Source organism: Vulpes lagopus, chromosome X (genome assembly GCF_018345385.1).
Source record: "Vulpes lagopus strain Blue_001 chromosome X, ASM1834538v1, whole genome shotgun sequence".
Taxonomy (NCBI): Eukaryota; Metazoa; Chordata; class Mammalia; order Carnivora; family Canidae; genus Vulpes; species Vulpes lagopus.
In genome coordinates this window covers 33,314,422-33,340,683 of record NC_054848.1, presented here as the reverse complement: position 1 = coordinate 33,340,683, position 26,262 = coordinate 33,314,422, and the positions used below count along the sequence as shown (strand labels likewise).

Sequence of the window (26,262 nt, the reverse complement as noted above, 5' to 3'; positions counted from 1 at the left end):
TTTTAAAAGTTGGTCTTATGGTATTGTTATATTTTGAACTTATCTCCAAGTTACAGTTTTTGTGGTTGAAGCATACTTCACTAATTTAAACACTTTTGAAAGAGAGCATGCTGAGATAGGAGTGCATTAAACAGGATTCTTAATGCAAAAGTCCTAATAGTTTTTTTCTCCAGCTATTAATTCTGAAAGCTACAATTTTCCATCCATTTCTGTTGTTCACTTACAGATTCAAAACTTCATTCCCTCATAATTTCTTACCTCAAAATTATTACCTTTATACTACAATTTTGTTTTACTTCCCATACTTGTTCTAGGTTCAGAACCTTCTGAATTTCTAAAATAATGGCAAAGTAATATGGGAAAGGACTAACATTTGAACCAGTCACACATCAGTGAAATGAATGTTCTTCAAGCCTGCAGTTCCAGCACCACAAAAATGCCTATGGTTGATCAAGGCAAGTACAAGGTAAACTGCAAGGAATTTAGAATTTCTCCATGAACATATTTGCCACATATATAACAATGGATTAACCATTATATGTAAATAATTCCTATAACCAATAATGGCAAAAAAAAGAAATGAGTAAAGGATATGATAGCATTTTATAGAAAAACACACAGAAATGGCCAATAAACATGAAAAGATGTTTAGCTTTATTAGTAATAAAGGAAATTCAAAATTTAAAAAGCATGAGATACAGATTTTTTAAATTAGAAATGATAATAACAAGGGGCACTTGGGTGGCCCAGTGGTTGAGCATCTGCCTTTGGCCCAGGTCATGATCCTGTGGTCCTGGGAACAAGTCCCACATCAGGTTTCCTGCAGGGAGCCTGCTTCTACCTCTGCTTATATTTTTGCCTTTCTCTCTGTGTCTCTCATGAATAAATAAATAAAATCTTTTAAAAAAGGAAATGAGAATAACAAGAATGGAAAGAGTGTGGAGAGAGTATAAATTATCAATTCTTTTTGCATGGCTATTTAGCAGCATTTATCATATTTTTAAAGTATATACCACTTTACCCAGAAATTCTTTTTCCAGGGATCTATTCTCCAATCATGCTTGCACAAAGAGATATGTATAAGGATATTCATTGCAGCATGGTTTGCATTTGGGATAATTGGAAACAGCCTAATTTATCAACATAAATCACAATCCAACCAAAACTTTGGAATTTTATGCAGCCATTAAAAATAATGAAAAATATCCAAATAAGTGGACAAGAAAGTCTAAGATTTGTTAAGTAGAAAAAGTAATTCAGAATAATATGTCTAATATGCCATTTATGAGAAATCCATACTTGCGTGTGTATATGTGAAGGCACATATAAACACACAGGAAAGGTCTGCAAAGAGACGCATCAAATTGTTGATCAGTGGCTACCTCTGGGATTAATCACTGTTAAAGGGATGAAGGAAAGACATTTTCACTTTTTATTTTTCAAAGTTCATTCTGTTGACATGGATAAATAAGGAGCTTGTATTTTATATTGCTTTATCAATGAAATATCTATTGTAATTGTTCAGTCCCTTTCTCCACCAAAACAGACAAGCTGCTCTGCTGACAAAATCCCAATGTGCACTTGCCTGGTAGAGTATTCCTCCAGAACAGCAGTTCTCAAAGTGTGACCCTGGAGCAGCAATATTGCCTCACCTGGGAACTTGGTAAAAATGCCAGTTATTGGGTCCCTCTCCTGTCCTACTATTTCAGAACCCTAAGGGAAGTGGGGTTCTGCCAGCCATGTATTAACAGCTCCAGGCAATTTGGAGGCATGTTCAATACTGAGAAGCATTGCTTCGGATTTTAATGAAAGGCATCAGGTTAGATGGGATTCCCCTAGGAATGCCCTGGAAGTAGTAAGCAAAGCTAAACTGGACTTGAGAGTCCTTAACAACTAGAGGCAAGGACTGGCCTGAAGAACATAATTATGCAGCTTTTCTTAAAGGAGAAATCAGATGAAACTGCATGCAACAGAAGTAATAGTGTCTCTAGACACGCATGGAGCAAAGCATTCCCATGCCTCCTTGGCTCCATTGCTGTGAGAGGGAAAAGCTTGCTTCTCTTTTCTGCCTGGGTTGCAAATTCCTGCATCCAGGACAAAAGTATCTTTCCAAAGGACATAGTTAAGCTTCAGGAGGAGAGAAATCCCTGGAGGATGCAGTCAACGAGTCCTTTATAGGGAACAAAAGGACAGTCTGCTCTCCCCAAAGCAAACGAGTGATTAGATGGTAGGGCCCTTTATGAATGGAATTAATGAACCTTCAGAGAGACATGAATCTGTACCTTCATTGTAACCTGGTAACCTTGGAAAGCCTGGAGCCGCTTTTTCTTCTCCTCTTCTTGTCCCATGCTTATCCACGTGTCTGTAATTAATACATTGCCTCCACGAGCCGCTTCCAATGGATCATTCGTCAGCGACAGCTTGGTGCCATTCTAGCATACATAAGCATGCCAGTTAAACAACTTCACGGGACAGAGAAAGGCAATTCTAACTTTACGTATAAGGAGCATACCTCCTTGGCATACTGCTCTGCCAACTTGGTTACACTGGGATCTGGCTCATAACCCTGCAGGGGAAAGAATTCAACTGTTATTTAGGCAATTGTATTGTATTAGGCTGTCTTATATCTGTATTATTTTCCTTTCAACAGTATTCTCATTGTCCTTTCCTTTTCTGCCTCAAGTTGTAGGTCAGCCGCCTTCAGTAGAATACAATATTTACATATAGAATTCCAAACTATAACAGTGCTTTTGGGCATTCAAAAAGGTACCCAGCTGCCCCATCTTTCTCTTATTATCCTTGACCTCTTTAATTCTCAACATAAACAGGGCATAGTGCTTTCCAGCTCCTGGTAGTGCCTCTTCTTGTTCCTCTAATAGCCTAAGAGGATTATATACATAATTCTATGAGCTGATGCAGTTTTGTCTCTGTCTTCCCATGAGCTGTGTGGGGTTTGTGTTTTTAATGCTTTTTTAAAAAAAGTTTTTATTCATGAGAGACACACAGAGAAAGGCAGAGACATAGGCAGAGGGAGAAACAGGCTCCCAATGGGGAGCCCAATGTGGGACTCAATCCCAGGACCCTGGAATCAGGACCTGAGCCAAAGGCAGACACTCAACCACTGAACCACCGAGGCATCCCTTTGATGCTTTTTTGTCTGGAATACTTTTCTCCACTCACTTCCTGTGGATAATGTTTTTGGGTCTTGGCACAAGGGTTTCCTCTTCAGCGGAACCTTCCCTGAGCATCTCAGCTAAATACTAACAGGCCACATGCATACCTCTTTCTCTTCCGTACTCACCAGCAAGTGTTCAGAGTATGGGGCATGGGCTTTGAAGTGGCATTTAAGCAGCAAGTACACTGTCTGTGGTCAAATCTGTTTGTGTGGGATGGTTTGGAGAGAGCAGGGCCAGGGCTCAAGTGAAGCAAGCAAGGTACCTGGGACACAGGGTTTAAGCAGGCCTGTAGGAGGTCTTTGTGAGTACAAATGGTACACCAGAGAAGTCTAGCTTGCTTAGTCTAGCTCCAGCTCTGGGTGAGGGGATATTATGGGGGCATTAAAGCCCCCTCACAGCCCTGAGTTATTCTAGACCCCCCAGGTAGCCCTGATGCCTCCCTCTTCACCCTCCAATCTATTCTGTACACAGCAGACTGCAATAGTTACTCCTTGTTCCTGAAGTCAAAGCTCATTAAGCATATCAAGGCTTTCCCCCTCCCCACATTCCCTGTTTCTGTCTCTTTTAATTCTTCTCAACATCTTGCTGCAAGAGAGCCAATCTTATTGTTATCCCTGTACATGTCTTGCCCTTTTCTGCCACCTTAGCCTTTCACCCTCCAACACTTCCCCTCCGCCCCCCCAGTCTTCTCCTGGGTGTGTTCGTTGGAACATGTCAGCTCCTCTTTTGTCAAACCTCTAGTCCAGCCTCACCTCCAGACCCTCCATATGGAGGTCTTGTCAGTCCAAACACCACGATTATTCTCACCTTCCTCCATCCTTCTCACTTTCCTGAATTCTTAGCATTTATTATAAGTTGTTTTTTTAATAAATTCTCAATAGAGCATCGTGGTGCATACTGTGATATGCCACTCAGATCCCTCATTCGTGAATAAAGGCCTTATTCCCCCAGCTGCTGGGCGTGCTGCCAGAAGATGGCTTTCAGCCATCAGCCCTCTTTGGGTACTGCCTCAGCTGCAGAGGACTGACTCATCCAAGGTCACACACCCTTCTGGGGTGACCTACATTCAATGACTGATTGACAGGAGGGGATGGAAACTTGATTCCCTCCTCCCAACTTGGAACAGCTCTAAATGGACATCTCAGGTCTAGAAGTCTCTATAAGGTCAGACAAGGCTGTTGTTGGGCCCAAATTGCGGCTCAGCTTCTTCTTCTACCCACTGCTGCTTCCTTCCCTTCCCTTCCACAGGTGTTGATCTCAAGGGTATGTCCTAATAAACATCCTGCACACCAAACTCTGTCTCGGAGTCTACTCCCAGGAACCTCAACCTGTGACAGGCATGTTCAGGCTCACTCATTTGAAACTGTGTCTATTTGCACATGATTGTCTATTGTAGTTCCTTCTCTCCTTACAAAATTCTTGAAAGAAACTATGCATGACACTGCTGATGATTGCTGCAGACATTTTAGCAGCTTTACTACCTTTAAACAGCATAAGTTCTGGAGCTTCATTACTGGGATTTGGAGAAGGTAATTAATAAAGCTTTGCTAATTTAGTAACTACTGTTGTGATCATTCATACTAGTAAACATAAATGAAGAGGTTTAGCTATTACCCCGTGTGCCTCCTGCTCTGAAAATTTAGCCTTCCCTTTAGAGAGCAGATTTTATACTCCCCACATATAATCATTCGTACATAAGGAATCAATAAGTACTTAGAGAACCAACAGCAAGGTTTGGAAATTAGAAAATTACCCAACCTTGCATGTACTAGGCCATAACTGAGAATACAAAGAGAATTCTTTACTCACAGCTCAGCTTTCAATACTAAATCGCTCATTGGCTTTAACATAAATCTTAAAACTGGAGGAATAAGGTGATTAACAAACCCCGTTCAGTCTAAATATTCACTTAGAACAATGTTAAAATCATTACCATCAATAGTTTATAGACCAATTTTACAATCGAGGACAAAATTATGTTTTCTTGAATATGTAAGTTATTCTCAGTTGAAGAATGGGGAAATAGATTAATTATGGCTTTGGAAACTTCAGGGCTTCTTAAATTTACAATAAATCTCATAGCTTTGTCTTGGAAAGAAGTAGGCCTACTTATAAATTAACTGAACAACGTCTGCACTATCACACTTTCCCAAAGACTTTTTAAAACTCTTACTCCCACCAAGATTCAGGAAAGTTTTAGCACTCTCTATCATTTCAATGAGTTTCTGCATAAGAACAATATTGAAATTACTTTGTAAGATTCAAATTTTTCCCTTTGGTGTTAATAAGACATCTTTGACACTCCATAAAATGTTTAAATCCTATATTTCTCCAAAAGAATAGAGCCTTTCCAGCAACATCTTCTAGTAGAGATCAGTTATTGTTAATATATGTTTTCTCTGTAGAAGCTAAATGCAGTCATAGTTTGCATTAATACAGAGCCTTTCTTCAAACTAGATTTGTAGTGACAGTGTGCTAACTCTTACCATAAAGTGAAGAAGAACTGCCTTAAGCACATATCGGATCTGACCCTTCATTTCAGTTTATACCAAATAAAATTAAATTATCTGCTGTTAAGAGTTCTGATTCCCAAAGTTTACTATAATAGGATGGCTTCTAATACGTGCTATTGTCTGTGCCCACCATTTCTCCTATGGCAAGTGTATTAGGTAGAATAGTATCCCCCCAAAATTCCCTCTTGGCCAGAACCTCAGAATGTGATCTTACTGAGGAGGGTCCTCACAGATGTAAAACTTAGTTAAGATGAAGTCATACTGGATTAGGCTGGGCCTAAATTGAACATGACTGATGTCCTCATATAAAGAGGGGCATTTGTACGGAGAAACACAGACATAAGGGCAAGAATATGGATGCAGCGATGGGAGGGATGCAGCCACAAGCCCAGGAAGCTGGGGGTAAGGGGAGACAAGGAGGGTCCTCTCCTAGAGGCTTCAGAGAGCACGTGGCTCTGCCAACATCTCAATTTTGGACTTCTAGTCTCCAGAACTGTAAACAATAAATTTCTGTTGTTTGAAGCCACCCTGTTTGTGGCAATTTGTTATGGCAGCCCTTGCAAACTAAGGCAGTAGGGCCCACTGACTCAAACTGGTTCAGCAAGAGCACTGTGGAAAAGCATTTGGTTTTCTTTTAATTTGGCAGAATGCAGCTGACAATGCTGGTGCTCTACCCAGATCCTGGGATTCCTTTTTACAGCCTTTGCTCCATCTCCCCATTTCAGTGGGCTTTTATCAGTGCTTGCAGCTCATCCTCAGAAGACAGCCCTCTGGCTACCCAGCTGCCTTTCCTGCTGCCCTTGACCAATGACTGGTTAAAAGGATGAAATCCCACCTTCTGGAGCACCTGGGTGGTTCACTTGGTTAAGCATCTGACTCTTGGTTTGGGCTCAGTTCATGATCTCAGGGTCCTGGGATCGAGCCCCATGTCGGGCTTGGTGCTCAAGGCAGACTCCACTTGTGATTCTCTCTTTGCACCCTCACTCATGCTCTATCTCTCTCTAAAATAAATGAATCTTTTTTTAAAGATGGTATACCTAGGTGGCTCAGTCAGTTAAGCATCTGCCTTCAGCCCTGGTCATGATCCCAGGGTTCTGGGATGGAGCCCTGCTTAGGGCTCCTTGCTCAGTGGGGAGCCTTCTCCCTCTCCCACTTCCACTGCTTATGCTTTCTCTCTCTCTCTCTTATAAATAAATAAATAAAATCTTTAAAAAAAAGGAAGAAAGCCCACCTTCCTTGCCTCAGGTTGAGACAAGTATGGGGCCTACGTGTTGCTCCTGAGCTCACCTGTGGGATCAGGGCTGAAGCTTCCTTCTGTAGGATGGTGCCTGACATGGCACTAGAGTGACCAAATCATGCTGGTTTGCCTAGGAGTCTCCCAGCTTTAGCACCAATAGTTGGATGTCCCTGGAAATTCCTCAGTCTTATGCAAACTGGGATGGCCGATCACTATAAATGACCCTCTTGCTCATATTCTTCCCTTTCTCCGTCCTTATCCTATTCTCCTATAGGTCTTCTTTAGGAATACTTCATTAATAAATCACTTGTACACTAATCCTCATCAAATCCCTTGTGGGGAGCCTGGACCAAGAAACTGGTGTAGGAAAGAGTGAAGAGTGCACAAAAGTCTTGGGGATTTGGGTGTTTCCTATTAGAGAAATTCAGCCATTAATCCACATGTGTAATTCATGTTCCTGGTGATTGGCAAATAAACATCTCAAACTCAAGAAGCAGAAGCAGGGAGTAATTTTTAAGCCTCTGGATGTCTTAGCTCATCAGAGTGAACTCTTGCACTGACTAGTGAGATAAGAACAAACACATGCCTGGCCAGAAATACACTGCTGCATGGTAATTGTGAATAGTTTCTTAACGAGAGGGTGAACTACATCTTTCACTTTGTTTCTGAAATGGTCTCTGTTTAGGAGAGTTCTCCCTTCAAAGACTCCTGATTGGATATTAGTAGCCAATCAGAAACATAGTGGGGAAAATACTCCATAGCAACAGAGTATCTAAAAGGTTCTGTGGGAATCCTTTAGGACTGGTTTGTATATGAGTCTCTTGTAGGGTTAATTTTTGTCCTCTAAAAGGCCTATTTATTTTACGTAAGGCTAAGGGTATCTTAACATAGGGCTTCTTCTAGGAGCATCTATACTTTTTTATTTGAGTGTATTTATTTATAGATTTCTGTCATTATATAGGTAAAACATTAACATGTTAAGAAATTCAAACCATGTAAAAGAATATACCATGAAAATAAAATCTCCCTCCTATCTTTGCTCTTGAACCTCCCAGTTCCCCTTCTCAGAGGCAACAACCATTGCCAGCTTCTTACATATCAAAAGGGTTGCTTTGGATCTATGAAAGAAGTCGTGCTTCCTGTACATTTTGTGTGAGATTAGCAGCAAGGTAAGAAGTATATTGGGGAGCATTTTCACAGCCATATGGGATTCAGTTTTAAAATGCTGAAGGGCCCCCTGGAATTGAGTTTGAAATATTAAGCTGATAGAGATGCCATTACTGTGACCTTCACATTAGATTGATATTTTCCTACTAAATTGCAGTATTAGAAAAATGATAAGATTCTTTCCATGCCTTGGGAATTCTATGCTGTCTGCATTTCACTGCTTTCTTCAGTTTTTGTGGTAGCACAAAGATCATAATGGCTGGTTTCAGGGCATTCAAAGGGATAATTCAGGGAGGTTTTTAAGAAAGACTAATGGATGAAAAGGCATTAGCCAAGACTATCTCTTATCATATAGAGGGGAAATTGGGCACTCAAGAGGCCACATAACTGTGATAGTAAGGTCAGTAACATAGCCTAAATTTTGTGGTCTCACCTGTGCTTTCCTTGAATGGAAGAGAGGTTTGTTCTCACTGGGTGGGTGCAACTGGGATGATTTAAGAGGGGCTTAGTTTCAGGGCAGGAAGTTCCCCTACCTTTGGAGTAGCTGCCTGAAGATGCATCCCGAATTTTGCAGCACTCATCATGATGGAATGCAGAATGTTGTTCCCATCCCCAATCCAGCTGAGGGTAAGGCCTTTCAGAGAGCCATAGTGTTCCTAAAAGACAAGGGAGGAGGAGATTGTATCCAAGAGGAAATCTACTCACGTGAAACAATTGTTAGGGATAAAATAAAGGAAACAGTCCTCACCTCATTTTTAATGCTTTGTTGAAATGAATAAGCTACTAGGTTTCTTTTTTTGCATTTTACAGAGCAATTCAATAAGATGAATGTGTAATCACAAAAAAATATCAAAATGACTTAATATCTTAAACTATGACATCATATGAACTCATACAGAGACTCATATTTTCATACATTTAAAATCTGAATCTTTGTTGTATTCATTCATTCATTCAACAAATTGAGTGCCATCAATGTCCAGAGGCTTTCCTTGGCCCTGGTGATAGAACAATGACGAAAGGAGACCAAAAAAAAAAATTACTGCCTTTATGGAGCTTACATTCATTTGTATTAGAATGGGGAAACGCAATGCATCTGTAACAGTGGAACATGGTGCTATGTTCACATGTATATAAAGTTAAAAAACATGCCCATTAATATTCTTTGTTGTTTAGGGATTATAGGCATGTGTAGGTAAGTATAAATACATGCCTGGGAATTATAAATATAAACATCAGGATAATGATTTCTTTATGCGATGAAAGGAAATGGGATCAGGGAGAGTTATACAATAGGCTTCAACTCTATTTGTAATATTTTACTTAAAAACAACAAAAAATTCTAAAGTAAGATTTGACAGAACTATGTAATGGGCCCAAAGCTGTTTGTTTTCTGTTTCTTGAAGTATCTGTAGGTTTCATATGTTATCTATTCATAAAGATAATATTTTAAAAAGAGAAAGATTAAGCAACTTTGAGATCACAGAACTACTACATGGTGAACCTAGGATTTAAATCCAAGTCCATCTGATTTAGATTCCTTGTTCTAATAAGCTGCTATTTATTCATACAACTCTGACTTTGAGTATCTTCTATATGAAGGCATTGTACCAGGTCCTGCAGGGGACAATATGATGAATAGGACATTTTGTTGTCCTTCAATGAATTTGAAATCTAGTAATGATGAAGCCCCGGGGGAAGAATTAAATTATCTGGCATATATGTAAAGCCATACCTGCAAGCAGCCACTTGGTATCTAAATTATTGTATCATGTTCTCTGCATGAATCTTATCCTCATCACCAAAGAGTTTCATTTTAAGTTTAACTTCACATTCATACAAGTGTGGCTTATTCAAATAAGGAAGAATATGGACCTATCCAGTTTTCCCTGTTTCCTCAGAATAATCCACTGACACAGAAACCATGGTTTTCAGGATTCCCAGTGGCAATACCAGGTAGATTGGCTGTGGCAAAACAAATGAGATGTATCTTTCAAAGGTTTTCACATTTCTAATTTAAGGGGGCATGGCTACATTTGCCTCAATTCTATAAATTCTATGTTCTTAACTCCAGCCTCAAACAGTTTATTAAAATGATAGAAAATGGCCTCCTCAGAAAGTGATTTAGTAGTTGACCATTTTGAATATTCAAAACGTACTCCACCAGTCTTCACTCTCAAGCCACAGAGCCAGATGTATGTAGGATTACATAAAGCTTTTCTATTCTATAGGCCCCAGCATTCTCTATTCATCCATTGTGTTAAATATGTCACCAAAAAAGCAAAGTGATTGAGAGAAGAGGGCATGAGAGGGAGAGTGATTAAAAGAGGTTGGGAATTAAGTTGAGAACAGAAGGATCTAATGATCTATTCTTAACAATGCCCTGATTTCCTTTGAGATATAGTATTCACACATATGCTATAATTCTTTGCCAAGATGATATTTGAAAACAAAACACCATGATTTAATGGTTCCATTTAGAGCTAGTTGGGAACAATTTGTTGATTTTGGTCTTGTGTAAGGCAAAGAAATAAGCCAACCTGGAGCGTGAGGTAATCAGCCAAGATCTGGATAGGATGGTACGAATCTGATAGCCCATTGATGATTGGGATGGATGCTTCTTTAGCCAAGATATCCAGATCTGATTGTTTATACACTCGAGCCAGCACTGCATCTGTCATGCTAGACAACACACTGCAGGAAACCAAGAAATGATAATCTAAGTTAATTATGCCTAATAATTCCTTTTTAAATACATGATCTTAAGCAGGAATAAGAAATGCTAACAAATTAGAATTTTTACCAAGTTACAGCTACCTATCAACATGACAGATTTAAAAGCTAATATTAAGCATGCAGTCATTACAGAAGCCAGATGTTGTTCCACGAATCTTATCCAGTGACCACTGATTTTACTATTTTTTACAGAGATAAGAAATCAGTTGTGGGCCTAACAAGTTATGATGATGAATTATAATTGACAAGGGACTGTTGGTAAAGTTTAAAGGGACAAGACCAAAAACCAGGTATACCGAGAAAAATTAATGATCTGGTATGTGGCTAATTTTCTTTTACATCATCCCACACACATACATTTTCAATGTAAAATTGAAAGTGCCAGTGCAAGAGACTTGAAGGTGCACACACAGATTGCCACACAAGAGAGAACCTTCTGGGAGGAGTCCCATTAGCAGACAACCCCAGCAGCTGCACTTTTGGGATATACTGCAGTGTTCCTACTAAGGCCATACTCCCCCCGGGCACCAGAGCTGAGCTATTCTCCCTGACATGGGACAGCTCTAATGGGCAGTCTTTGCTCTGAGGTTCCCCACCGGCCTGGCCAAGACTTTCTCAAAGCTGTCCTGCAGTCTCAGATTCCTTTTACCCTATTCCTTCCTCCTCCTTCTCCTTCCCCTGGGGTCAGACCTGCAGTGTGGTCTGAAGGCTTTCCCTGCCTACTCCTGCTTCCTCCCTCTTTCATCTTTCACAGTTGTTTCCCCCTATAAATCTCTTGCATGTCTAATTCCATTTTGGAGTCTGCTTCTCCATGAGCTTGAATGATACAGCCCATGATAAACTCCTGTAGGGGCTGAGCCTGAGAAGGCATGTAGTCCTTGTCCCTGCACCCTATATAACTAACATCATCTCTGAAAAAAGAAAGTGTTCAACATCATAAACTCAAAAACCCACCAAAAAGGCAAGACAAACCAAATCATGGCCATGAATTGAAACCACACACACAGAAAGATGGATGTTATTATTCTCATTTTATAGCTGAAGGACCTGAGTCACAAGGTAAGTAACTTGCCCCAAATCACACAGTTAATTAGGTTGGAAGAACTCACATTCAAACCAAAGTCAATTTAAGTCAAAAGTCCATGTTCTTGGGGCTCAGTGAGTTGAGTGTCTGACTCTCGGTTTCCACTCAAGTCAAGATCTCAGGGTCGTTTAGCCTTACAAAACTAGCAAGGATGGTCTTTGGTTTAAAATCTTGGTTTCTTACAACAGAGGCTTCTAACCATTTCAGCTTTAAAGAATTATTTTTCATGACAAAAAATTAGGAAACCTCTCATGATAGTAGAGTAAATAGAGTCATGATTATAAAGTATCCACTTTGGGGTTCTTATTATGGTTCTGTAACTTACTAGTTGTGTGACCTTGGACATGTTATTTAATTTCTCTGTGACTTAGTTTCTTTATCTGTAAAACCATAATAATAATAGCTATCCTATTGAGTTGTGAAGATTACATAAGATTACCTATTTAGAGTGAATAGTATAATGCCTTATTCATAGTAAGAGGTCAAAAAGTAGATATTATTACCATGTCAAAAGAAACTGCAACTCAACACCAATAAAACTAATCCAATTAAAAAATCGGCAGAGGAACTGAATAGACATTTTTCCAAAGAAGACATACAGATGGCCAACAGACACATGAAAAAGATGCTCAATATCACTAATCATTAGGGAAATGCAAATCAAAACCATAATAAGGTATCACTTTATACATGTCCAAATGGTTAAAATCAAAAACAAAAACACAAGAAATAATAAGTGTTGGTGAGGATATGGAAAAAATAGAATGCTCATGCACTGTTGATAGGAATGCAATTTAGTGCAACTACTGTGGAAAAGAGTATGGATAGTCCTCAGAAAGTTAAAAATAGAATTACTATATGATCCAGTAATTCTAGTATTGGGTACTCACCCAAAGTAAAAACACTAATTCAAAAAATATATATGCACCCCTGTGTTTATTGCAGCTTTATTTACAATAGTCCAATTATGGAAGCAACCCAAGTGTCCACCAATAGATGAATGGATAAAGAAGATGTGGTACATATATACAATGGAATGTTACTCAGCCATAAAAGGAATGAAATCTTGCTGTTTGCAATAACATCTAGAAGGTATAATACTAAGTGAAATAAGTCAGAGAAAGACAAATACCACATGATTTCACTTAGATGTGGAATTTAAGAAACAAAACAAATGAACAAAGAAAAAAGACAAACAATAAAACAAACTCTTAAATCTACTGAACAAACTAGTGGCTTCCAGAAGGGGAGGTTGGTGGAGGGATGGGTGAAATAGATAAAGGGGATAAGAGTACACTTATCTTGATGAGCACTGAGAAATGTATAGGATATTGAACCATTATATTATACACCTGAAAGTAATATAACACTGTATGTTAATTTATACTTGAATAAAAAGATTTAACATTTTTTAAGTGTATAAAAACTAAAGCTAGTATATATTCAGTAAGGTCTTCATAGATTTTCATATATTTGGAAAATGAGTCCCTCTTACATATCTGAAATATTTTATTTACCTCAAACTGTAGAAAATTATTGGTGCTTATAAAATTCAAGGACCAGTAAAAAACCTTCTTGCCCCCAGGGATTAGAGAATCAAACACTGAAAACCATTTCCCTATAACAATATCTTCTAGATTCAGATTTTTTTTTTCAAACTTTTATAGATTTCTCATACCCATTGATCTCAGGTTTTCAGATTTCGTGGATCAGCCCAATTTCCAAAAACATAGAGATCATCAGATTCCCAACTTTTTGTTTAGCAAATTAAAGGCATAAAACAACAAGCAATTAAACACATATAATATGTTGATATCTTCATTTAATAAAAGAAAGGACATTTTAACACCAAAAGAGGTGTGAATGACCTAATCTCAAAGAATGATCTCTTACATTGAATTAATTTGAATTATGAAATTTACTATATTGTCTTTATGTTTTGTATTTTATCATGTCCAATGAAAACTTCCCATAGCAGGGCATCAGTGGAAGAGTCAAGATTTGGAAACCAGTGCTCTTAACGATCTAAGCACATTGTATATTGTAGCATGAAAGAGCCATTTTAGTTTTTCTTGTAAAACATGGTGTTTGATGGTTAAGACATAGGTTTTCAAATATTTGCTGCATATAAAAGTCACCTAGAGAGTTTTTAAATTCTTGGTGCCCAAACCATAATCTCTATCAATTATTGTCAGAAAAAGAAAAAAAAAAACAGAATCTCGGGATAGTCCTTTAGGGATCAATATTTTAAAAACTTTCCAGGAGGGGCACCTGGGTGGCTCAGTGGTTGAGCATCTGCCTTCAGCTCAGGGCATGATCCCGGAGTCCTCGGATCGAGTCCCGCATCGGGCTCCCTGCATGGACCCTGCTTCTCCCTCTACCTATCTCCCTCTCCCTCTCCCTCTCCCTCTCCCTCTCCCTCTCCCTCTCCCTCTCCCTCTCTCTCTCTCTCTCTCTCTCATGAATAAATAAATAAATAAAATCTTTAAAAAAAACTTGCCAGGAGATTCCAATGTGCATCTAAGGTTGACAACCAAAGCTAGCACCTCAATCCTCAGATCAACAGCATCACCATCATCTGGGAACTTGTTAGAAATGCAGAATCAAAAACAAACAAAACTGCAGAATCAGGGGTGCCACTTAGATTTCAATGAATCAGAATCTGCATTTTAACAAGGTTTTCAGGTGATTAATTTGCATGTTAAAGTTTGAGATTCCTAATAAAGACAGAATTGAGGTCACCATATTTTTAAAAGTACCATCCAACCTTTCCTTAGAACTCTAACTAGGCCAAAGACCAAAAACAAAAACAAAACAAAAAAAAAAAACGAAACACCAACAACAAATATCTATCAAGAGATGGGAGCCCACAAAAGCAGGATTTTGTCCATAATCTCTGACAGAGAGTGCTTTCTAGTTCAATTGAGGGAAAAAGGCATCTCAAATCCTGAGAAATGAATAATCCACTCCATTGAGACCTCCCACATTAGAATAACTAGTCACCCTTAAGCCATCTGATGCTGTAAGGCAATAGTTCCCAAACTTTAGCGTGTATCAGAACTAAATGAAGAAATAATAAACTACAGAGGGCCAAGCTCCTGAAATAGGAGAGGAGTCTGAGTCTTTGTACTGTTACCAAGTTTCCTAGGTAATTCAGATAACCTTACAAATGTTAAGAACTACAATGAGATACCACCTCACACCAGTGAGAATGGGGAAAATTAACAAGGCAGGAAACTACAAATGTTGGAGAGGATGTGGAGAAAGGGGAACCCTCTTGCACTGTTGGTGGGAATGTGAACTGGTGCAGCCACTCTGGAAAACTGTGTGGAGATTCCTCAAAGAGTTAAAAATAGAACTGCCCTATGACCCAGCATTTGCACTGCTGAGGATTTACCCCAAAGATACAGATGCAATGAAACTCCAGGACACCTGCACCCCGATGTTTATAGCAGCAATGTCCACAATAGCTAAACTGTGGAAGAATCCTTGGTGTCCATCGAAAGATGAACGGATAAAGAAGACGTGGTTTATGTATACAATGGAATATTCCTCAGCCATTAGAAACGACAAATACCCGCCATTTGCTTCAACGTGGATGGAACTGGAGGGTATTATGCTGAGTGAAATAAGTCAATTGGAGAAGGACAATCATTATATGGTCTCATTCATTTGGGGAATATAAAAAATAGTGAAAGGGAATAAAGGGGAAAGGAGAAAAATGAGTGGGAAATATCAGAAAGGAAGACAGAACATGAGAGACTCCTAACTCTGGGAAACGAACTAGTGGTGGTGGAAGGGGAGGTGGGCAGGGGGTGGGGGTGACTGGGTGACAGGCACTGAGGGGGGCACTTGATGGGATGAGCACTGGGTGTTATTCTATATGTTGGCAAATTGAACACCAATAAAAAATAAATTTATATAAAAAAGAACCACTGTCCTAAAGCATAAGCTTTATGTTAAAAGAATTTTAAATCTTCTTCCTTTTCTTCAAGATCTTAGTAAAAATTCCCTCCCCCTTACTGATACAGTGGTGCTTCATAGTATAGAATGCAGGCTTTTAACTCTATTATGATGAAGTTTCTTAGATGGAAGTAGATATCCCACTAAGGTTTATAACCATAATCACTTCCCTATTCCAGAAGAATTGATTAATTTTATGATACCTAAAATCCTATGACAGAGAGAGAGGTAGAGGCGAGTTTGATTGGAAAGGACTTCTTAAAATATGCATCACCTCCTAAAGTGTATACAAATAGGATAAAAAATCTGGATTAATCATTGCAGTTGACCTCCTAGAATTTCATAGAAGGAAAATCAGATATTACTTCTATTGTAGCTTCTCAAATAATTTTATGGAGCTAGAACCATGGGCCTTCAACCTCTTATGATTTCAAGAACTTTATGATGTACTGTTGAGTTTTGCTAGATTTAGTCTGTATTACGTGTAAATGTTATTTTAACCTCAGAGATGAGAAAACCAAGGCCTTGCAAACCTTGGAATAATTATAGCAAGGTTAGGAAAGAATGAAGAAAGATGAGACTGAAAGAGGGAGACATGAGGGGAGCAATTGGAGAAGTCATTGCCCTATAGAAATGAATTTTTCAAGATGATTGAAAAAGGGCAATTGTGATTCCCTACCTTGAACAATCCCAAGAGCTCTCAAAGCAAAGCAGCCAAAAGGCAAGGATGCATTTACTTGCCCTATTTATAATGTGGAATTGATATCCCTGGAACCTGTATGGTATAATCTTTTTTTTTTTGCAATTTATACATTTATTTTTTTAATAAATTAATTTTTTATTGGTGTTCAATTTACCAACATACAGAATAACACCCAGTGCTCATCCCGTCAAGTGCCCCCCTCAGTGCCCAAAACCCATTCACCCCCACCCCCCGCCCTCCTCCCCTTCCACCACCACTAGTTCGTTTCCCAGAGTTAGGAGTCTTTATGTTCTGTTTCCCTTTCTGATATTTCCCACACATTTCTTCTCCCTTCCCTTATATTCCCTTTCACTATTATTTATATTCCCCAAATGAATGAGAACATACACTGTTTGTCCTTCTCTGATTGACTTACTTCACTCAGCATAATACCCTCCAGTTCCATCCACCTTGAAGCAAATGGTGGGTATTTGTCTTTTCTAATGGCTGAGGAATATTCCATTGTATACATAAACCACATCTTCTTTATCCATTCATCTTTCGGTGGACACCGAGGCTCCTTCCACAGTTTGGTTATTGTGGACATTGCTGCTGTAAACATCGATGTGCAGGTGTCCCGGCGTTTCATTGCATCTGAATCTTTGGGGTAAGTCCCCAACAGTGCAATTGCTGGGTCGTAGGGCAGTTCTATTTTTAACTCTTTGAGGAATCTCCACACAGTTTTCCAGAGTGGCTGCACCAGTTCACATTCCCACCAACAGTGTAAGAGGGTTCCCTTTTCTCCGCATCCTCTCCAACACGTGTGGTTTCCTGTCTTGTTAATTTTCCCCATTCTCACTGGTGTGAGCTGGGATCTCCTTGTGGTTTTGATTTGTATTTCCCTGATGGCAAGTGATGCAGAGCATTTTCTCATGTGCATGTTGGCCATGTCTGTGTCTTCCTCTGTGAGATTTCTGTTCATGTCTTTTGCCCATTTCATGATTGGATTGTTTGTTTCTTTGGTGTTGAGTTTAAGAAGTTCTTTATAGATCTTGGAAACTAGCCCTTTATCTGATAGGTCATTTGCAAATATCTTCTCCCATTCTGTAGGTTGTCTTTTAGTTTTGTTGACTGTATCCTTTGCTGTGCAAAAGCTTCTTATCTTGATGAAGTCCCAATAGTTCATTTTTGCTTTTGTTTCTTTTGCCTTTGTGGATGTATCTTGCAAGAACTTACTGTGGCCAAGTTCAAAAAGGGTGTTGCCTATGTTCTCCTCTACGATTTTGATGGAATCTTGTCTCACATTTAGATCTTTCATCCATTTTGAGTTTACCTTTGTGTATGGTGAAAGAGAGTGGTCTAGTTTCATTCTTCTGCAGGTGGATGTCCAATTTTCCCAGCACCATTTATTGAAGAGACTGTCTTTCTTCCAATGGATAGTCTTTCCTCCTTTATCGAATATTAGTTGACCATAAAGTTCAGGGTCCAATTCTGGGTTCTCTATTCTGTTCCATTGATCTATGTGTCTGTTTTTGTGCCAGTACCACACTGTCTTGATGACCACAGCTTTGTAGTACAACCTGAAATCTGGCATTGTGATGCCCCCAGATATGGTTTTCTTTTTTAAAATTCCCCTGGCTATTCGGGGTCTTTTCTGATTCCACACAAATCTTAAAATAATTTGTTCTAACTCTCTGAAGAAAGTCCATGGTATTTTGATAGGGATTGCACTAATTTGTGTAAACTGCCCTGGGTAACATTGACATTTTCACAATATTAATTCTGCCAATCCATGAGCATGGAATATTTTTCCATCTCTTTGTGTCTTCCTCAATTTCTTTTAGGGTATAGATCCTTTACCTCTTTGGTTAGGTTTATTCCTAGGTATCTTATGCTTTTGGGTGCAATTGTAAATGGGATTAACTCCTTAATTTCTCTTTCTTCAGTCTCATTGTTAGTGTATAGAAATGCCACTGATTTCTGGGCATTGATTTTGTATCCTGCCACGCTACCAAATTGCTGTATGAGTTCTAGCAATCTTGGGGTGGAGGCTTTTGGGTTTTCTATGTAGAGTATCATGTCATTGGCGAAGAGGGAGAGTTTGACTTCTTCTTTGCCAATTTGAATGCCTTTAATGTCTTTTTGTTGTCTGATTGCTGAGGCTAGGACTTCTAGTACTATGTTGAATAGCAGTGGTGAGAGTGGACATCCCTGTCTTGTTCCTGATCTTAGGGGAAAGGCTCCCAGTGCTTCCCCATTGAGAATGATATTTGCTGTGGGCTTTTCATAGATGGCTTTTAAGATGTCGAGGAATGTTCCCTCTATCCCTACACTCTGAAGAGTTTTGATCAGGAATGGATGCTGTATTTTGTCAAATGCTTTCTCTGCATCTAATGAGAGGATCATATGGTTCTTGGTTTTTCTCTTGCTGATATGATGAATCACATTGTTTTACGAGTGTTGAACCAGCCTTGTGTCCCGGGGATAAATCCTACTTGGTCATGGTGAATAATTTTCTTAATGTACTATTGGATCCTCTTGTTGAGAATTTTTGCATCCATGTTCATCAGGGATATTGGTCTGTAATTCTCCTTTTTCGTGGGGTCTTTGTCTGGTTTTGGAATTAAGGTGATGCTGGCCTCATAGAAGGAATTTGGAAGTACTCCATCTCTTTCTATCTTTCCAAACAGATTTAGTAGAATAGGTATGATTTCTTCTTTGAACGTTTGATAGAATTCCCCTGGGAAGCCATCTGGCCCTGGACTTTTGTGTCTTGGGAGGTTTTTGATGACTGTTTCAATTTCCTCCCTGGTTATCAGCCTGTTCAGGTTTTCTATTTCTTCCTGTTCCAGTTTTGGTAGTTTGTGGCTTTCCAGGAATGTGTCCATTTCTTCTAGATTGCCTAATTTATTGGCGTATAGCTGTTCATAATATGTTTTTAAAATCGTTTGTACTTCCTTGGTGTTGGTAGTGATCTCTCCTTTCTCATTCATGATTTTATTAATTTGAGTCTTTTCTCTCTTCTTTTTCATAAGGTTGGCTAATGGTTTATTTATCTTATTAATTCTTTCAAAGAACCAACTCCTGGTTCTGTTGATCTCTTCCACAGTTCTTTTGGTCTCGATTTCATTGAGTTCTGCTCGAATTTTAATTAACTCTCTTCTTCTGCTGGGCATGGGGTCCATCTGCTGTTTTTTCTCTAGCTCCTTTATCTGTAAGGTGAGCTTTTGTATTTGAGTTCTTTCCAGTTTTTGAATGGATGCTTGTATTGCGATGTATTTCCCCCTCAGGACTGCTTTTGCTGCATCCCAAAGATTTTGAACGGTTGTATCTTCATTCTCATTAGTTTCCATGAATCTTTTTAATTCTTCCTTAATTTCCTGGCTGACCCTTTCATCTTTTAGCAGGATGGTCCTTAACCTCCACGTGTTTGAGGTCCTTCCAAACTTCTTGTGATTTAGTTCTAATTTCAAGGCATTATGGTCTGAGAATATGAAGGGGACGATCCCAATCTTTTGGTATCGGTTCAGACCCGATTTGTGACCTAGTATGTCTTCTATTCTGGAGAAAGTTCCATGTGCACTTGAGAAGAATGTGTATTCAGTTGAGTTTGGATGTAAAGTTCTGTAGATATCTGTGAAATCCATCTGGTCCAGTGTATCATTTAAAGCTCTCGTTTCTTTGGAGATGTTGTGCTTAGAAAACCTATCGAGGGTAGAAAGAGCTACCTTGAAGTCACCAAGTATAAGTGTATTATTATCTAAGTATTTCTTCACTTTAGTTATTAATTGGTTTAAATATTTGGCAGCTCCCACGTTCGGGGCACATATATTGAGGATTGTTAAGTCCTCTTGTTGGATAGATCCTTTAAGTATGAGATAGTGTCCCTCTTCATCTCTCACTATAGTCTTCGGGGTAAATTTTAGTTTATCTGATATAAGGATGGCTACCCCTGCTTTCTTTTGAGGACCATTTGAATGGTAAATGGTTCTCCAACCTTTTATTTTCAGGCTGTAGGTGTCCTTCTGTCTAAAATGAGTCTCTTGTAGACAACAAATAGATGGGTCCTGCTTTTTTATCCAGTCTGAAACCCTGCACCTTTTGATGGGGGTCATTAAGCCCATTCACGTTCAGAGTTACTATTGACAGATATGAGTTTAGTGTCATCATGATATCTATTCAGTCCTTGTTTTTGTGGATTGTTCCACTGAACTTCTTCTTAAAGGGGAATTTTAAGAGTCCCCCTTAAAATTTCTTGCAGAGCTGGTTTGGAGGTCACATATTCTTTCAGTTCCTGCCTTTCTTGGAAGCTCTTTATCTCTCCTTCCATTTTGAATGAGAGCCTTGCTGGATAAAGTATTCTTGGTTGCATGTTCTTCTCATTTAGGACCCTGAATGTATCCTGCCAGCCCTTTCTGGCCTGCCAGGTCTCTGTGGAGAGGTCTGCTGTTACCCTAATACTCCTCCCCATAAAAGTCAGGGATTTCTTGTCTCTTGCTGCTTTAAGGATCTTCTCTTTATCTTTGGAATTTGCAAGCTTAACTATTAAATGTCAAGGTGTTGAACGGTTTTTATTGATTTTAGGGGGGGATCTCTCTATTTCCTGGATCTGAATGCCTGTTTCCCTTCCCAGATTAGGAAAGTTTTCAGCTAGGATTTGTTCAAATACATATTCTGGCCCTCTGGCCCTTTCGGCGCCCTCGGGAACCCCAATTAAACGTAGGTTTTTCTTCCTCAGGCTGTCGTTTATTTCCCTTAATCTGTCTTCATGGTCTTTTAATTGTCTGTCTCTTTTTCCCTCAGTTTCCCTCTTTGCCATCAACTTGTCTTCTATGTCACTCACTCGTTCTTCCACCTCATTAACCCTCGTCGTTAGGACTTCTAGTTTGGATTGCATCTCATTCAATTTATTTTTAATTTCTGCCTGATTGGATCTAAATTCTGCAGTCATGAAGTCTCTTGAGTCCTTTATGCTTTTTCTAGAGCCACCAGTAGCTGTATAATAGTGCTTCTGAATTGGCTTTCTGACATTGAATTGTAATCCAGATTTTGTAACTGTGGGAGAGAGGACTGTTTCTGATTCTTTCTTTTGAGGTGAGGTCTTCCTTCTAGTCATTTTGTTCAGTGCAGAGTGGCCAAAAACAAGTTGTATTGGGAAAAGGAGAAAAAGAGAGGAGAGAAAGAAGGAAAGAAAAGAGAAAAAGAAAAAAGGAAGAAAAAAGGAAAAAAGAAGAAAAAGAGAAAGAAAAAGAAAGAAGGGAAAAAAAGGGTGGGGGAAGCAATCAGAAATAAAAAAAAAATAAATCACGGGGGAGTATTTTCTCTTTCTGTATACTTTAAGTCCCTTGACTTCCCCTGGAACTTGTCAGTCTAGCTGGTCTTCTGGGGGAGGGGCCTGTTGTGCTGATTTTCAGGTGTTAGCACTTGGGGGAGCTGCTCTGCCCTCTGCCTGGTGCAGGGCTCAGTGGGCGGTTGTTTGCCCCGTGAGGCCCCAGGAGGAACAACCCCAGTGGCGGGGCCAGCTCTGGAAACCTGGATTCAGCTCCTGCAGTAACTACGCAGCTCTCCGTCTGCAGGGTCTGGAGGCTCCGGGGCGGGGCCGCTGATCTGCTCAGCTCGGGCGGGGCAGGAGCGTCCTTGCGGTCCTGGGCCCTCCCGGTCTCTGCCTGTCCCAGGGGGAGGCCGGATCCTGGGCTGTGTCCCGGCGCCCTGTGCTCCCGGTCTGCGCTGTTGGATTCGCGCTCCTGGCTGCACAGCTGCCTCTCTGCGGAGCCGCCGCCCGAGCCCCTCCGAGCTGCTCCCGGGTCCAGCCGTGCGCGCTGCAGCCCTTAGGGAGCTCGGCGCACTCTCCCGGGGCGCAGTTGCTCTGTTAGTGTCCCAGGGAGCCCGAGGGCATCCCTGCCCTCCTGGGTCCTGCTCCAAATCCCTGAGAGGCCTTTCTACCCGGGAAGGTTGGTGCAGCTCCCGCTTCTCCGGGATGGGGCTCTCCTGTCCTGGGGGCACTCGCCCCGGCCTTAGCCCGGCTCCTCGCGGGGCTCCTCCCCCTTGAAGGCCTCTTGTGTCTTTATTTCTTTTTCCCCGTCTTCCTATCTTGATAGAAGCACGAACTCTTCTCACTGTAGCATTCCAGCTGTTCTCTCTTTAAATCTCAGGCCAAATTCGTAGATTTTCAGGGTGATTTGAAGGTTATCTAGGTAATTTGGTGGGGACAGGTGATTTGGGGACCCTACTCTTCTGCCATCTTGCCCCTTCTCCCCCCTGTATGGTATAATCTTATAGGAGAGTACCTGGTCTGCTTTACTGAGGTTGCCCAATATCTCCTAGAACAGAGCTTCTGACCTTGGCTACCCATTAAGATCACCTGTGGAACTGTAAAAATCCTGATGTCACATTCTGCCTTTTCGAAAGTTAAAGCAGAAGATATGGTGGGGGACTCACATTGATATTTTTAAAGCTTTCCAAGTTATTCCAATATGAAGACAAGACTTGAGAACCATTGTCCTCAAAAATAGAGAAAGGTGGGGGAAGAGTAGGATGGATATTCTGCTGCAGGATGGAACAACAGATCAATGTAGAGGAGGAAAGTCTTTGTAGTTACTGAAATCCCATCATATAAGAAAAATAAGAGCTAACAACGTGATATGGCTACACTGGAAAGAACAAGATATTATACACTTATGAAAGGTATTTTCGGGGTGCCTAAGTAGCTCAGTTGGTTGAGTGGCCAACTCTTGATTTTAGCTCAAGTCATGATCTAGGGGTTGTGAGTTTGAACACCACTCAGGCTGTGTGCTCAGCATGGAATCTGCTTTAGAATCTTTCTCTCTATATAATCTTTTTTTAAAAAAAAGATTTTAATGTATGTAAAAATAATCTTTTTTTTAAAGATAGATATTTTCCTTTCAGCCTAGTAACTACCAGGAACAATCCTATGGCAGCAGTAATAGCTATAATCTTTTCCCCCTCAACACTTGTAAGTATCCCTAGTGCCCAGAATTTGGTCTTAATATTGTTCTATTTTAAAAGGGGGGGAACCAGAAGCTATTATAGGATAGTTAACAACATGTCCTTGGGCTAGACAAATCAGTATTCCCTGTTGTTTCCAGGAAGCAAAAGCAATTTTTAAATGGCAGAGGCAGTGCTAGAAGGAAAAAAATCAACTTAAAGAAGCTCCCATTTGTCCAGTTGTGATTACTTATAGTAATGAAAATCATCAAATATAACAAGTACTTGTAAAAGTCCATCACGCTAATAAGGAAAAAATCAATACAAAGAAAAATGTATGAAAGTATAATTATAGTGTCAATAAAGAATGACTGTTACCATGTACATTTAAATTTCTTTGCTTAAGTAAGAAAGTGTTTATAAATAAGTGTATATATACAGATGGATATTTGTGGGTTATTAAGTATATTTCTGTTTATAAGGCATAGATTCATACCATTTTTAATGTGTGTAAATCATAAAAAATTACATTAACTTATAAGCCAAATTCCTAGAAATGGTAGAAACTGTAACATAACTGAACACATGCCATCAGCATTTGTGGTTTTATATAAAGTAAAGTAGAAGAGTCCAGCAGTTAACTAGCATCAGTTACCATATACAATTTACTATTAGAATGCCAATATAACCATTTATTCCAAAATAACTTAGTTAACTGTCCTGAAGAAGAATCAAAATTTTCAGACTCACCTCTCTGTCTCCCTGGGAATAAAACTTCCTGATGACCTGACTACTTACAAAACAATGTCATTAAAAAAGGCATATATTTTAAAATATCCAAACTGGCCAGGATAATATATCATGAAAACATTACAGCAGGTCTGCCAGAGTTTAAAAACAAAGAAAATAAAACTTAAGGAATACCTTATCTTTTAATTTCTGTGAAAAGTCAGAATCTATATGAAAAACTACAATTAAGATCCTATGGTAGCCAGAGAAGTGCCCCCCACAAAAATGCCCATGTCCTAATCCCCAGGACCTGTGATTATGTTCCCTTCGATGGCAAAAGGAACTTTGTAGATATGATTAAATTAAGGATCTTGAGACAGATTATCCTGGGATAGGCCCAATGTAATTACAAGGGTCCTCATAAGAGAGAGGCAAGAGGTCAGAAAGGAGAGAAGATGCTAGCTAGCATAAGGAAGGCTAGAAAGCATAAGGACATGGATTCTCCCCAGGAGCTTCCAGAAGGAACACAACTCTGTGGACTCATTTTAGACATCTGACCTCCAGAAGTGTAAGATAAGAAATTTGTGTTGTTTTAAGTCACTCAATTTGCAGTAATTTATTAAGGCACCAAAGGAAACCAATATAGATCCATGATAAACAATGAAAGTGATGTGCTAAAGATATTCAGCCTACTGGCCCGCAGCTTGAATTTAGTTTATCTTGAACTTAGTAGCCAGTTCCTAAAACCCAACCAAAATGGAGTGTTTGGCAAACCACTTAACCTGCATTCTAGCCTCCTGAGATGAGGACATTCCAATCTGGTAAAATTTTTTCTTTCCAATCTGGTAAAATTATAGACCGAAGTCCTGAAAAGGTATCAAAATAATCTTTTGTAGAATTCCTGACAAGCCAGCAATGTATAGAGGTTTTAATTCCAGGGCCATATAAGGATAAGAATAAAAGGAGGCATAAGGATGTAAAACAACATCTATGATATTAATAGCATTGTGCCCAGTTTTGTTAAAATATTAAACAGCTCTGTAACCAGTATGCTATTTTATATGTATATTTTCCTTTTTAAGATATTTAGAGCATCCAAGGAAATCCAAAATGCTAGGCTTGTGATTAAGTTAAATGTTTAAAAGCATTTGATTAAGTTTGCAATCAGTGGTTAAATGGTTGAGGGGACTTGTTCATTTAATATGTATTTGATTTATTGGATAAGTAGTATGTGACTGTTCAAAACAGTTGTTCTGAAACTTGAACATGTATCAGAATCACCAGGAGGGCTGGTTGGAACATAGTCAGCTGTGTTTCTGATTCAGTAGGTGTGGTTTGGGGCCCAGAAGAATTTTGCATTTCTAACAAACTCTCAGGTACTGCTTATGCTTCTAGTTTGGGGACCACACTTTGAGAACCACTAAAGAATGTTAGCTATTTTATGTTTAAAGGAATGCTAAATGCTTGATAAATTCATAAGATTAATATTTTTGACTATCAACAAAGTACAAAAAGTAGGGTGCATTCCTTTAGGTACAGAAAGCCCCTTGCACATTAAAGCATCTATGGGCAAAAGGGAGTACAACAAAGCTTGATAGAAAATGCCACTTCGATCCTTCCGCCACAGAAGCTGAAGGTGAAATAGAATTAATAATACAAATGGAAAAGGAACTGCTCCCAGGTTGTTTTCACATTGGAATCACTTGTGGAAACAAAGATTTTAAAGACCTTTAGTTAGTTCGTATATTTTGTCAATGACGCTGCTTTCACCTTAATGTTTAAAGCTGCTATAAATCATACAAGAAATACTGAAAGGGACCATAAGGGAAAGGGGAGAAATTGAGTGGGGAAAAATTAGAGAGGAAGACAAACCATGAGAAACTCCTCACTCTGGGAAACACAGGGTTGCAGAAGGGAAGGTGGGTCGGGGGATGGGGTAAATGGGTGACGGGCACTAAGGAGGGCACATTATGAGATGACACTCGGTGTTATACTATATGTTGGCAAATTGAATTTAAATTTTAAAAATC

General features: G+C 39.5%; 2 protein-coding genes across 2 annotated transcripts in view; one reads left to right on the top strand and one right to left on the bottom strand.

Moving 5' to 3' along the window:
• The window catches only part of RPGR (retinitis pigmentosa GTPase regulator), a 273,551-nt gene that overhangs the window by 134,109 nt on the left and 113,180 nt on the right, over positions 1-26,262 (top strand). The window lies entirely within an intron of this gene.
• The window catches only part of OTC (ornithine transcarbamylase), a 70,771-nt gene that overhangs the window by 7,958 nt on the left and 36,551 nt on the right, over positions 1-26,262 (bottom strand). The window contains exons 5-8 of the mRNA XM_041741615.1: positions 10,634-10,787; positions 8,627-8,749; positions 2,513-2,566; positions 2,283-2,432 (exon numbers count right to left, since the gene is read on the bottom strand). Coding sequence (XP_041597549.1) covers positions 2,283-2,432; positions 2,513-2,566; positions 8,627-8,749; positions 10,634-10,787 — 481 coding nt within the window. The remainder of the gene's footprint in view (positions 1-2,282; positions 2,433-2,512; positions 2,567-8,626; positions 8,750-10,633; positions 10,788-26,262) is intronic.